Source organism: Carcharhinus amblyrhynchos, chromosome 25, assembly GCF_965287045.1.
Source record: "Carcharhinus amblyrhynchos chromosome 25, sCarAmb.v2.hapA, whole genome shotgun sequence".
Classification (NCBI taxonomy): Eukaryota; Metazoa; Chordata; class Chondrichthyes; order Carcharhiniformes; family Carcharhinidae; genus Carcharhinus; species Carcharhinus amblyrhynchos.
In genome coordinates, this window is record NC_137348.1 from 38,231,204 (window position 1) to 38,244,707 (window position 13,504).

General features: G+C 45.8%; 1 protein-coding gene across 1 annotated transcript in view; it reads right to left on the minus strand.

Moving 5' to 3' along the window:
- Positions 1 to 677: 677 nt before the first annotated feature.
- Positions 678 to 13,504, minus strand: part of LOC145358086 (chloride intracellular channel protein 4-like) — a 35,808-nt gene continuing 22,981 nt past the window's right edge. Inside the window, exons 4-6 of the mRNA XM_080211757.1 lie at positions 7,462 to 7,568; positions 5,412 to 5,575; positions 678 to 2,614 (exon numbers count right to left, since the gene is read on the minus strand). Coding sequence (XP_080067883.1) covers positions 2,447 to 2,614; positions 5,412 to 5,575; positions 7,462 to 7,568 — 439 coding nt within the window. The 3' untranslated portion in view covers positions 678 to 2,446. The remainder of the gene's footprint in view (positions 2,615 to 5,411; positions 5,576 to 7,461; positions 7,569 to 13,504) is intronic.

A 13,504-nucleotide genomic window follows, 5' to 3' on the forward strand; every position in this document is an offset into this window, starting at 1 on the left:
TTCATCTCTCTGCCCTCTTAATATCAGGAGGTGGTAGCCCCAGCGGGACTGAACTTCAGGAAATTCAACGGCCCAGTAAATCCAAACCAGGGGGGAACTTTCCCATCCCGCCCGCCGCGGGAATAGTAGCGGGCGGGAGCAGACCATACAAAGATCCATTGACCTCGGTGGGATATTCCGGTCTCGGGGAGAGCGGGGTTGGAAAATTACGCCCCCTCCCCACCCAAGAGAGACGACAGGCAGACCGTGATAGTAAAGCACTGAAGTTAAATATTGGAAGAGATGTAAGGCTGCCACATTTTGAGAGCAGCGCGGGCAGAACCATTCCACTAAAGTTTACATTAAATAAACCATGGTTATCATTATCCCGGGTGACTATTGACAGTTTCAAAATCTCCGTCTACCCAAATGAAGTCTCACCCATAGCTTTGGGCTAAGGTGCAAGCACTACAGTCAAGGCAGGAACCAAGGACGTGGCAAAGCTCTGGATTGGAGTTGCTCACTGCAGGAACATGACAGGAACCACCAATCCTTGGAAGGTGTCAGTAAAGAACTAGACTTCCTATTGGTTGAGAAGAGCTTTGAGATGTCCTGAGGTTTTGAAAAGGGCCATGTGCAAATCTTTCGTTCCTGCTAGCTTGACATCAACAGAATAATCTGTATTAGGGACTTCAAGGTTGGTGTTTCTCCTAGAATTCTGCTGGTTTGAGACGTGACAAACAGAACTTGGAACGAAGTGTGCATCTCTCAGGGAAGTAAAACATTGAGAATTGGTACAGCTCTCCCAGAATTAATAACATAAGATAGAGATTTAAACAGCATCCAAAGCATAATCTGCGATTTAAAGAAGCTCATCAGAAAGTCAAATATTACTACACAAACGATTAGTTATAACTATTGCTATATTGTGACATGCTGACTGATTATTTACCTTAAGGCGTTTAACAGACATACTCACAAAACAGCGGAAATCTGATGCGAGATAGGCAATTATGTATCCACTCTTTAGTAATCCCTGTCTCCGTGATCAGCACTCCTATCAACAGGAGACCAATATAAGGTTTGGTTTATTTTGGTATGTAGCTACATGGTCGAGTATCCTTTATCGGTAAACCTGAAAAGTGGACACATCCGAAACACTGCACTTCTCCTGAATCTCATTGATCTTTAGCACGGGAAATCGGGTTGTTTGTCTGCACTGTTTATCCTGCGAATTCTTCTCCTACAAGCAAAATCGTAGACGGCACCACGAGTGGGAACATATTAAAGATGCCCTGTATTTATTATTCAGTGGTATATTTTACTTTCCTAGCCTTTTTATTAACACTATAGCTAGCCTAGCCTTGGGCGATCCTAAGTAATCCGAGCTGCGATGTCCGTAAAACAAAATGGTCTGAGGTAAAAAAATAATGCAGTCGGCTCCAAGTGTTTCAGATACAGGATACTCGACCTGTATTAGGTGTGATAAATTGGCCTCTGACCATTTTTTCTGTATCATTTCTGGTCAACAAATACAGTTGGAAATTTATCAAACGGGGGTGGGGGAGAAAGATTGGTTAAAACTGAGGTTAAATTGTTAGCACAGGCTCGATAGGCTGAAGGGCCTCTTCTGTTCCGTATGCCTCCATGAGGTTATAGCCCACATCATTTCTAACTTCACCTTCCCTCACATCTTGATTCACCCGATTTGCTTTTCTCTGATTCCCAGCGCATGACCAACTCTGCGTTTAGACTCCTGAAGCAAAAATGAGACTTCTCTTTGAGAAAGTGTACATTGTTATTTCCACATAACCTTGGCAGCCATCTTGTGAGGTGCCTCTGTTGGAGAGCACACCCGCACAAAGAAACAACCTCACCGTTCCGTATCACCTTCAACTTTCACGTCAAGTAGAGATTTAATTTTTGAAAAGCACCTCCAATTTTTATTTTGAGGCTCCAGACCAAACATGCACTTTTTTTTGGGAGGTCCACTGTTGGGGTTTCAGATCAAGGAAATTCAGTCACATTTTGTGAGGCTAATTTAATTTCAGATCATTGTGAAAATTCATCTTAAAAAGCGTCAAAGGATCAATTCGCTATGAGTCCTGTAAAATCGTTACTAGGTGGAGTTGTGATTTTGTGGGAATTATACCTTAAAATGCAAACACCGACCCCCTGTCCTCCAATCCCATTTACTCATGAGACGTCATCATCAAGAACCTACAAGCATTGAGTCACGGCAACAGATTTTTTTGTGCGCAGTTTCTCAGTGAACCCCTTTAAGAATGGAAGCTTCAGATAAACAAGCCATCCAGCACTGGATGGTGGATATATATGCAAGAATGTTGAGTTGGGTTAAGGCTTGTTAGTTTAATTTCTAGCAGGAAGAGACCCATGTGTGGAGGTGATCCCCAAGTCAGTGCTGAGTCTTCCTTCCCTGAAGGGCATTAGCAAACCAAACAGGTTTTTACATAGTCTGTAAGGCCTTAGCAACATTCCGATATGCCAACTTGATCTCCTCCTCATTGGGGCAGGTGTTCATGAACTCTTCACACTTCTCCGCATTGTTCAGGTAGCGACACAGGGCTGTGAGCTGCTTTGGGATTGTAAAGCTCCGATAATGTTTGCAGACGACCTGTCAAGAAATCAGATAGTTGTCAATCGCCCAGGCCGCAAACCATACCAGTTAGCCCTGGCACCTGGTGTTAACTATGGTCTCCGACCTCTCAATCTACGTCAGACAGTATAACGTCAGACAGTATATCCCTTCCTACTTATTCAATATTTATCCGATTAGAATCATAGAAACCCTACAGTGCAGAAAGAGGCCCTTCGGCCCATCGAGTCTGCATCAAACACAATCCCACCAAGGCCCTACCCCCATATCCCTACACATTTTACCCACTAATCCGTCTAACCTACACATCTCAGGACACTACGGGGCAATTTTAGCACGGCCAATCAACCTAACCCGCACATCTTTGGACTGTGGGAGGAAACCGGAGCACCCGGAGGAAACCCACGCAGACACGAGGAGAATGTGCAAACTCCACACAGACAGTGACCCGAGCCGGGAATCGAACCCGGGTCCCTGGAGCTGTGAAGCAGCAGTGCTAACCACTGTGCTACCGTGCCGCCCCTAGTTTCAATTCCAATTCCGTGGAATTGTTCCGAATGGCAGGAAGCCGGCATGCAGGTGCAGCATGTAATAAAAAAGGCAAACGGGATGTTGGTATTTATTGCAAAAGGACTGGAATATAGAAGTAGAGAGGTGTTGTTGCAATTATAAAAAGGATGTTGGTGAGACCACATCTGGAATTGTGCGTCCAATTTTTGTCTTATCTGAGGAAGGGTTTGGTTGCACTGGAGGCAGTTCAGAGGAGATTCACCAGGGATGAAAGAGTTGACATATGAATTTAAATTTATTTATTTATTAGTGTCACAAGTGGGCTTACATTAACACTGCAATGAAGTTACAGTGAAAATCCCCTAATGGCCACACTCCGGCACCAGTTCAGGTACACCGAGGGAGAATTTAGTCTGGCCAACGCATCTAACCAGCACATCTTTTAGACTGTGGGAGGAAACCCATGCAGACACGGGGAGAACGTGCAGACTCTGCACAGTGACCCAAGCGGGGAACCGAACCCGGATCCCTTGACACTGTGAGGCAGCAGTGCTAACCACTGTTCCACCGTGAGGAGAGATTAACCAGTTTGGGCTTGTACTCGCTGAAGTTTAGAAGGATGGGAGGGGATCTGATCGAGGTATATAAAATTTTATAAAGGATTGACAGAGTAAATGTGGACCAAACATTTCCTCTTAGACCTCCCTCAATCTGGCACGCATAAAATCCTCTAAATTCGCACCCCTTTATTGTGGAGTCCAAGAGGCGTAGGCAAAAGTCGTAGGTAGGAGGAGGATTGGAATGAGGCACTCACTGAATGTTAAAATGGCGGCGTGGGCTTGTTGGGCCGAAGGGCCTGTTTCCTGTGCTTTGTTCTTTGTTCTTTATGGGGCAAACTAGAACAAGAGGTCACAGGTATAGGTTGAGAGGCGGTAGATTGAAACTGAGATGAGAAAGAACTACTTCTCACAGAGGCTAGTGAATTTATGGACCCATAGCGTGGAGGAGTCTGAATCATTGAATGGTTCCAAGAAGGAAATCGATATATTTTTAATAAGAAAGGAGTTAAAGGGATATTGGGAACAGCTGGGGAGATTGATTTGAGACCAGAGAGAGATCAGTCATTATCTAATTGAATGGTACAGCAGACTCGAAGGATTGAATTTGCCTGTTTCTGCTCCTAATTCCTAAGTTTCTATGTTCATTCACTGCCTCTTCCCGGCTCCTCCCACCTTGTAGACCAGGTCAAAGGTTAGAAGAAAGGTCACAAGGGCAGGGTCAAACAAACAGGGGACTCGACAACTACCTTTTCCGAGCAAGTTCTGCTTTGACCAGGCTATGCGCAGAGAAAAAGACAGGCAAATTAAAATCTGCTGTGAGAATAAACCGGAGGGGAGGAATCTCTAACGTGTGACACCGCAGGCACGTCCACAGTGGAACAGGTACTACTTTCCACAGTGAAACGGAGTCACTTTCAGAAGTGATTTGATCGTTCACCAACTGGCAACTGGACCATCCATTGTTAAAATTGTAGGCCCCAAAATATCACAAAATAGTCGTCTGCTGCAGGATCTTGATAATGAATATGTAGGACCAGGGATTAGGCCATTCAACCCCTCAGTTCTGTTCCCCGCGCAATTAGATCAACACCTTCAGTTACCCACCTTAGTTTCACACCCTTTAATGCCCTTGCCTCACTGTGATAACCCCCATAGGGCAGCACAGTGGTCAGCACTGCTGCTTCACAGCTCCAAGGACCTGGGTTCAATTCCCAGCTCGGGTCACATTCTCCTCGTGTCTGCGTGGGTTTCCTCTGGGTGCTCCGGTTTCCTCCCACAGTCCAAAGATGTGCGGGTTAGGTTGATTGGCCGTGCTAAAATTGCCCCTTCGTGTCCTGGGATGCGTCGGTTAGAGGGATTAGCGGGTAAATGTGTAGGGATATGGGGATGGGGCCTGGCTGGGGTTGTGGTCAGTGCAGACTCGATGGGCCGAAGGGCCTGTTTCTGCACTGTAGGGTTCTATGTTCTATAACTCCATGGAGAATCACTAATTGACCTCCCTATAGGACTCATTGGATACGAACTCCCTGAGGATCGGATATTAACCAAGCAGGTGCCTGGGTATGATGCTCTTTCGGAGGAGACTCAATGGGCCAAATGGCCTCCTTCTGCACTGATTCGATGGATTCTAGGTTCGGAAAGACCTTCACCCTCACTGTTTGAGGAGGAGATTGAGTAATAAGCACCTCTTCTGCAGAAAGAGGGAGGACCTAGTGACAAGGATAAGGCATTAAAATCTCCCTGACCTTAACCACGTGGAGTTTGGGTAGGAGGTTGCAGTCGGCCAATGTCAGCTCATTCCCGTCCAAGAATAGCCTCTTTGACGGGTAGGTTCCATCTTCGTGTGGCAGAGGCGTGTTCAGATATTGCTCCAGCTCCAGTAGCGCTTTCAGGAATGACGTCTTCAAGGCTAAACACAGAGAGTTATTAGCACAACACTAATGTGTGGCCCGTCACACCAGCCATTATCAACAGCATTGAACATCCAGACTGGGCTGAACCTTTGCCCGAGCTCTGCCAAACATTGCTTAAACAAAGGCAATGTGTGTGTTGCTAAAGCTTTTTGCATTCACTGGTTTTATCAGAGTTTGGTATGGCTCCTGCTCTGTCCAAAACCGCAAGGGTTGTGAACACAGGCCAGTCCATCACACAAACCAGCCTCCCATCCATTGACTCTGTCCACACTTCCCGCTACCTTGGAAAAGCAGCCAGCATAATCAAGGACCCCACACACCCAAGCATACTCTCTTCCACTTTCTTCTGTTGGATAAAGATACAAAAGTCTGAAAATACATACCAACCGACTCAAGAACAGCTTCGTCCCTGCTGCCATCAGACTTTTGAATGGTCCAACTATATATTAAGTTGAGTTTTCTCTTCACACTATCAGAAACACTATTTTCTGGACCCTCTCCTTTCCTTCTCCTCAATGTACAAAGAAGAAAGAACAACATAGCACAGGAACAGGCCCTTCAAGCCTGCATCGATAATGCCTGAACTAAAACAGTGTGTACTTATTGAGTCTGTATCCTCCCATTCACATCCTATTCATGTATTTGTCTAGCTGCCCCTTAAATGTCGCTATCGTAACTGCTCCGACCACCTCCCCGGGCAGCGCATTCCAGACATTCACCACCCTGAGTGTAAAAAAACTTGCCTTGCACATCTCCTCTAAACTTTTCCCCACGCACCTTAAACATATATTTGATTTGATTTGACTTATTATTGTCACATGTATTAACGTAGAGTGAAAAGTATTGTTTCTTGCGCACTATACAGACAAAACATACCGTTCATAGAGAAGGAAACAAGAGAGTGCAGAATGTAGTGTTACAGACATAGCTAGGACGTAGAGAAAGATCAACTTAATGCAAGGTAAGTCCATTCAAAAGTCTGACAGCAGCAGGGAAGAAGCTGTTCTTGAATCGGTTGGTACGTGACCTCAGACTTTTGTATCTTTTCCCTGAAGGAAGAAGGTGGAAGAGAGAATGTCCGAGCTGCGTGGGGTCCTTAATTATGCTGGCTGGATAATTACGTCCCCTGGTACTTGACTTTTCTATCCTCGGACAGAACATCTGACTATCCACTCTGTCCAGGCCACTCATAATCTTGTGAACCTCTATCAGATCACCTCCATCTTTTCAGTGAGAACAAACTGAATTTATCCAACCTCTCCTCTTAGTTAATACCCTCCAGGCCAGGCAACATCCTGGCAAACCTCTTCTGTAGCCTCTCCAAAGCATCCATATCCTTCTGATAGTGTGGTGACCAGAATTGTACACAGTATAAATGTACAAAGGACAAAGAACAACACAGCACAGGAAACAGGCCCTTTGGCCCTACAAGCCAGCGCCACCCATTTTAACATTCAGTGAGTGCCCTCTTCTACCTATGACCTTTGTCTATGCCTATTGGTCTCCAGATTATAACCAGATTGAGGGAACCTAATTTAGGGACAATTTGTTAACACCAATCAGCCTAAGAGCACGTTTTTGGGGTGTGGGAGGAAACCGGAGCACCCAGAGAAAACCCACGCAAGCATGGGGAGAATGTGCAAACTCCCACAGACACCGGCCCAAATCCATGTATCTGCACAGCAAACAGTGATAGTCACTGAGCTGTACTCTATGAAAGGTATGCCTGGTCTTTATAGTGTGCAAGAAACAATACTTTTCACTGTATCCCAATACACGTGACAATAATAAATCAAGCCGAACATGAAGATACCAATTCAAAGAAATAGTTTTTAATCGGTTTATCATCTTTACAACATCTGAGCTTCAAGTGAGAACTTACCCTCATCCTTCTGAGGAAGTGGATTCTTAACATAAGCTGAGAATTTCTGGAAGACACTATAACCCGCAGTCATGGATTCCTTGCATCGGACGCTCAGCCTCGGGTGCCTGGGGAACAAACGAAACAAGCCTAACTCTTTATGGTCAATGACGAATATTGTATAAGATGGCTGTGTGCCTCAGTGTTTCTGACTGACTTGGGGAAGCTAACGTATCACAAGAACATAAGAAATAGGAGCAGGAGTAGGCCATCTAGCCCCTCGAGCCTGCCCCGCCATTCAATAAGATCATGGCTGATCTGAAGTGGATCAGTTCCACTTTCTTGCTTTCTCCCCATAACCCTTAATTCCCTTGTCTGTCAAAAACCTATCAACCCGTGTCTTAAATATATTCAGCGAGGTAGCCTCCACCACTTCAATGGGCAGAGAATTCCAGAGACTCACCACCCTTTGAGTGGAGAAGTTCCTCCTCAACTCTGATCTAAACTGCACCCCCCCCCCCTTATCTTGAGGCTGTGCCCTCTAGTCTTGCTATCCTTTCTGAGCGGGAAGAATCTCTCTACCTCTACCCTATCCATCCCCTTCATTATCTTATACGTCTCTATAAGATCCCCCCTCATCCTTCTAAACTCCAACGAGTACAAGCCCAGTCTATTCAATCTCTCCTCATAGTCCAACCCCCTCATCTCCGGTATCAGCCTAGTGAACCTCCGCCGCACTCACTCCAAGGCCAATATATCCTTTCGCAAGTGCGGCAACCAAAACTGCACACAGTACTCCAGCTGCGGCCTCACCAGTGCCCTGTACAGTTGCAGCAAGACCTCCCTACTTTTATACTCTATCCCCCTCGCTATAAAGGCCAAATCCTTATTAGAAGACTTTTTTTGTGTGTTGGGCACCCGTAAACTGATTGGGTGAGTGTGTGATCCATGACGGACAAAGAGGCACACAATAAAAGCCTAGAATGATCAGTAGATGGTTTTATAACCCAAGGTGCTGCAGTCATCACTCTCACACATCAGTAACAAAAAATGCTGCAAAATCTCAGCAAGTCTGACAGCATCAATGGGGAAAGAATAGAGCCAACGTTTCGAATCAGGATGACCCTTCGTCAGAGCTGAAGACAAGGAAAACTGGACAAGATTCATACTGTGAGGGTGAGGGGTGGGGGAGGGTGTTTGCAGGGAGTTGTAAATAATAGGAATGGCATAGATGAAAGGACAAAGGGGTTGTAAGTTATGATGATAAAGGCTGAGAATGGTGCTGAGAGTATCTTCAGCTCTCACCAATTTTTACAGATGCACCATAGAAAGCATCCTTTCCAGATACATCACAGCTTGGTATGACCAACACCATAAGAAATTACAAAGAGTTGTGAACGTAGCCCAGTCCATCGCGCAAACTAGCCTCCCATCCATTGACACTGTTTACACTTCCCACTGCCTCAGAATTAAGGATCCCATACCCCTGGACATTCTCTCTTCCATTTGCTTCCAGCCGGAGAAAGATACTAAAGTCTGAGGTCACGTACCAACCGACTCAAGGGCAGCTTCTTCCCTGCTGCCATCAGACTTTTGAATGGACCTACCTTGTGTTAAGTTGATCTTTCTCTACACACTAGCTGTGACTGTAGCACTACATTCTGCACCCTCTCCTTTCCTTCTCCCCTATGTACTCTATGAACAGTATGCTTTGTGTAGCCTGCAAGAAACAATACTTTCCACAGTATACTAACACGTGACAATAATATATCAAATCGAAAGCTCTGAAGAAGGATCATCCAGACTCGAAATGTTTGTTCTGTTCTCTCCCCACAGACACTGTCAGACCTGCCCAGCATTTTCTGTTTTTGTTTCGGATTCCAGCACCCGTAGTATTTTGCCTTTATCTCAGCAGTCATTACTCTATCTAGTTTCTATATGTGATTCTAAATTACGGCTGGAGTGGGCAGGCTGCTGATATCAAATGTCCACTGTTTGAGAAGAAAGTGCAGCACCAGGTCCTTGATGGATCCAGAGGACTGGACAAAAAGTGCTGGTCTCGTCAGCAATACCCACACCCAAGATCAAATTGGGGCATGTCTCTGGCTATAAGGATAATGACGGCCCCACGTCTACATTTGGCATTTCAAAAAGATTCTGGCCCTTTAGGGCACGATGGATTTACCAGCCTGAGAGGGAAAATGAAACAATGGTATGGCTCATTCAGTTACTCATCCTACCCCTTCCAAATCAGGCTGTCCCACTCTGGAAGTGGGAAAGTGAGCACGACAGCCAGCACTGCCCGACTAATTGTTTAATACCGTCCATTTTGCCGAGGGAGGCTGTGGCATAATAGTATTGTCACTGGCTAATAACTCAGAGATCTGGGTTCGAATCCCACCAGGGCAAATGGTATTGAATGAATCCCACTTGCTTGTCAATTGTTCACTAACGCACTTTAGGGAAGGAAATCAGCTGTCCTTACCCTGGTCTGGCCTACATGTGACTCCAGACCCCCAGATCAATGTGGTTGACTCTTAACCTCCCGCCAAGGGCAATCAGGGATGGGCAACAAATGCAGGCCCAGCCAGTGAAAGAATCCAATGAAAGAATAAAAACAAATGTCCAAAGGTGTGCAGGTTAGGTGGATTGGCCACGTTAAATTGCTCCTCAGTGTCAGGGGGATTGGCAGGGTAAATTCATGGGGATATGGGGATAGAGCCTGGTTGGAACTCTGGCTGGTGCAGACTTGATGGGCCGAATGGCCTCCTTCTGCATGGTAGGATTCTATGATTCTATAATATGATTGTTTTCAATAATTGTGCTTGCATCATTTATACGTTACTCTGTGCTGAACCATTATTAGGAGCTTAAATCAACTCTGTCATTAGGAGTTGGCCAGCTCACAAACTGGTTGCTATGTTCCAACCGTGACTACAACATTAAATTTAAAGCACTCAGGCATTTTCAATTTCCTTTAATCTTTCCTGCTACTGGAATGAATCAGCACAATGAGATGTTAAACTAGGGTTCAAATCCATACTTCAGCAGGGCTGTGAGATACAGAGGATTTCCAGAATAGTTCCGGAGGATAAAGGGTGGGATTGTCTCCACCACCCCACAAGAGAGAGTCAAACCATCTCCAAATCTCATCCTGGAGGGGTACCATTGACCGCTAACTGAACTGGGCTAGCCATATAACCCACAACCACTTCCATCAAGAAGGACAAGAGTGACAGATACATGGGGAACACCACCACCCTCAAGTTCCCCTCCAAGCCACTCAACATCCTGACTTGGAAACATATCACCGTTCCTTCGCGGTCCCTGGGTCACATTCTGGAATTCCCTCCCTAATGGCATTGCAGGTCAACCCACGACATGTGGGCTGCAGAGATTCAAGAAGGCAGCTCACCACCGCCTTCTCAAGGGCAACTAGGGACAGGCAATAAATGCTGGCCAGCCAGCGATGCCCATGTCCCACGAATGAATGAAAAAATATATAAACACTGCGGCTCCAATAGAGAATCAGCGGCAGTGAATAACTCACCTCGTGACTCACCAAAGCCTGCTCACCGTTAACAAGGCACAAGTCAGGAGTGTGATGGAATACTCTCCGCTTGTCTGGGTGGGTGCAGCTCCAACCCCACTCAAGGAGATTGATACCATCCAGGACAAAGCAGCCTGTTTGATTGGCACACTATTCACCATGTTAAACTCCCCCCACCACTGATGCACAATGCCAGCTTTGTGTACCATCTACAAGATGCCCTGCAACAAGTTCCTTTGACAGCGCCATCCAAACCACCTAGTACCAGCACCATCCAGAAGATCAAGGGCAGCAGGTACGTGAGAAACACACCATTCAGGACTTCAAAATAACTTCCCATTTGTTGTGATCATAGAATCCCTACAGTGCAAGGGGTGGTGACATAGCCCCACGAACACGCACCAACAGCAATACCACCCAGGCCCTTTATGTATGTTGGAGCATAGTCCCTCTAAGGGAACAGGTCATGTGACCTGTGGGCTGAGCTGGTTGGGAACCATCCTGAGTGGGCAGTCAACGTTTGAATTATGGAGTGAATAGACTCAATAAAGGCCTGTGTTCACTGGCTGTGGGTTAGTTCTTGAGGAGACACGTCGGTACTAAGAGATTAAACAAACCCTATCCCCGTAATCCCAAGTATTTATCCTGCTAATCCCCCTGACACTAAGAGTCAATTTAGCAAGGCCAATCCACCTAACCTTCCCGTCTTTGGACTGTGGGAGGAAAGTCGAGCACCCGGAGGAAACCCACGCAGATACAGGGAGAACATGCAAACTCCACACAGACAGTGACCCAAGCCAGGAATTGAACCCAGGACCCTGGCACTGTGAGGCATCAGTGCTAACCACTGTGCCAACATGCCATCCTTCAAGATAACCTTGGAACTTTGCCAGCAAGTTAATTTATGTAGTAGCACCTTTAACATTGCAAAATACCCCAAGATACTTCACAAGAACAATGACGGGAGAGACACCAGTGAAGAGGAAAGGTTTTATGTGGAAAGGCTGAGGGACTTGAGGTTATTTTCGTTAGAGAGAAGAAGGCTAAGAGGTGACCTAATTGAGGCATACAAGATGATCAGAAGGTTAGATAGGGTAGACAGTGAGAGCCTTTTTCCTCGGATGGTGATGGCTAACACAAGGGGGACATAGCTTTAAATTGATAATTATAGGATGGATGTCAGAGGTAGGTTCTTTACTCAGAGGGTAGTAAGGGCGTGGAATGCCCTGCCTGCAGCAGTTGTGGACTCGCCAACTTTAAGGGCGTTCAAATGGTCAGTGGGTAGGCATATGGATAACATTGGAATAGTTTAGGTTAGAGGGTCATTAGATTGGTTCCACTGGTCGGTGCAACATCGAGGGCCGAAGGGCCTGTACTGCGCTGTAATGTTTTATAGGAGAAAATCAGGAACTTGCAAGAGGATAGAATGGACAAGGAGATCTCAATGGATTGTGGGAATGTAAGATGTGGAGGGACAAACCATCAAGGGACTTTGAAAATAAGGATGAAAGTTTTTGAATGGTACTGAGAACCTGGCTATGAAAGAAAGTTACTTTGTTGGATCCAAGCTTTCAAATGAACCTTTTAGTTCTTTTCTCATTTCAACTGTCACGCTGCCCCTGTGTCTCTGACAGGTTAACACCCAGACAAAGTAGGTAAAAAGACAGCCGTGGTTTGTTTTCGTTGGCTGGTGGTTGAGTTCACCTGCGATGCGTTGAACAATGTTCCATTGATATCAGCACTCGGTTTTCCACAAGTGCTCCACTGGTAAAGAAACAAGTGATCTCAAAGCGATGAGAGCACACACGGTTCCCAACAGCGACACAGCAATTTTTTGCCTCAGGCTCTGCAAACTTGTTCAACCACAAGAGGAGACACGAGCTCTTTTTATAATAGGTTCTCACAGGGAGAAAGAATAAGGGAAATGAGACCAGAAGAGAAAATGCTGGAAAATTCTCTCTACGGGCTGACATTAGCAGCCTTTCCCTTTGTTTCTGAGGCTATGACTCACCTTTCATTCCCTCGCCCTGCAGTTTAAATATCTCCCATTTTCTAAGACTTTTAAGCTTTGACAAAAGGGACTCGAAATGTCACCTTTTTTCTCTCCCAACAGACGCTGCCAGACCTGCTGAGATTTCCCAACATTTTCTCTTTTGGTTTCAGATTCTAGCATCCGCAGTAATTTGTTTTTATAAGGGAAACGGGAAAGTTCTCCCAGAACAAAGAAAGTTCAGAGCTGAATTATGGAGGGTTTTGATATGGAAGATGGAAAGTAAACGATGAGATAAAGGACATCGAATTAGGGGTGGCATGGCGGCATAGTGGTGAGCACTGCTGCCTCACCGTGCCAGAGACCCAGGTTCAATTCTAGCCTCAGTCACTGTGTGGATTTTGCACTTTCTCCCCGTGGTTTCCTCCCATACACCAAAGATGGGTGAGTTAGGTTGATTGGCCAAGCTAAATTGACACCAGTGTCAAGAGGATTAGTCAGGTAAATGTGTGGGGTCACAGGAA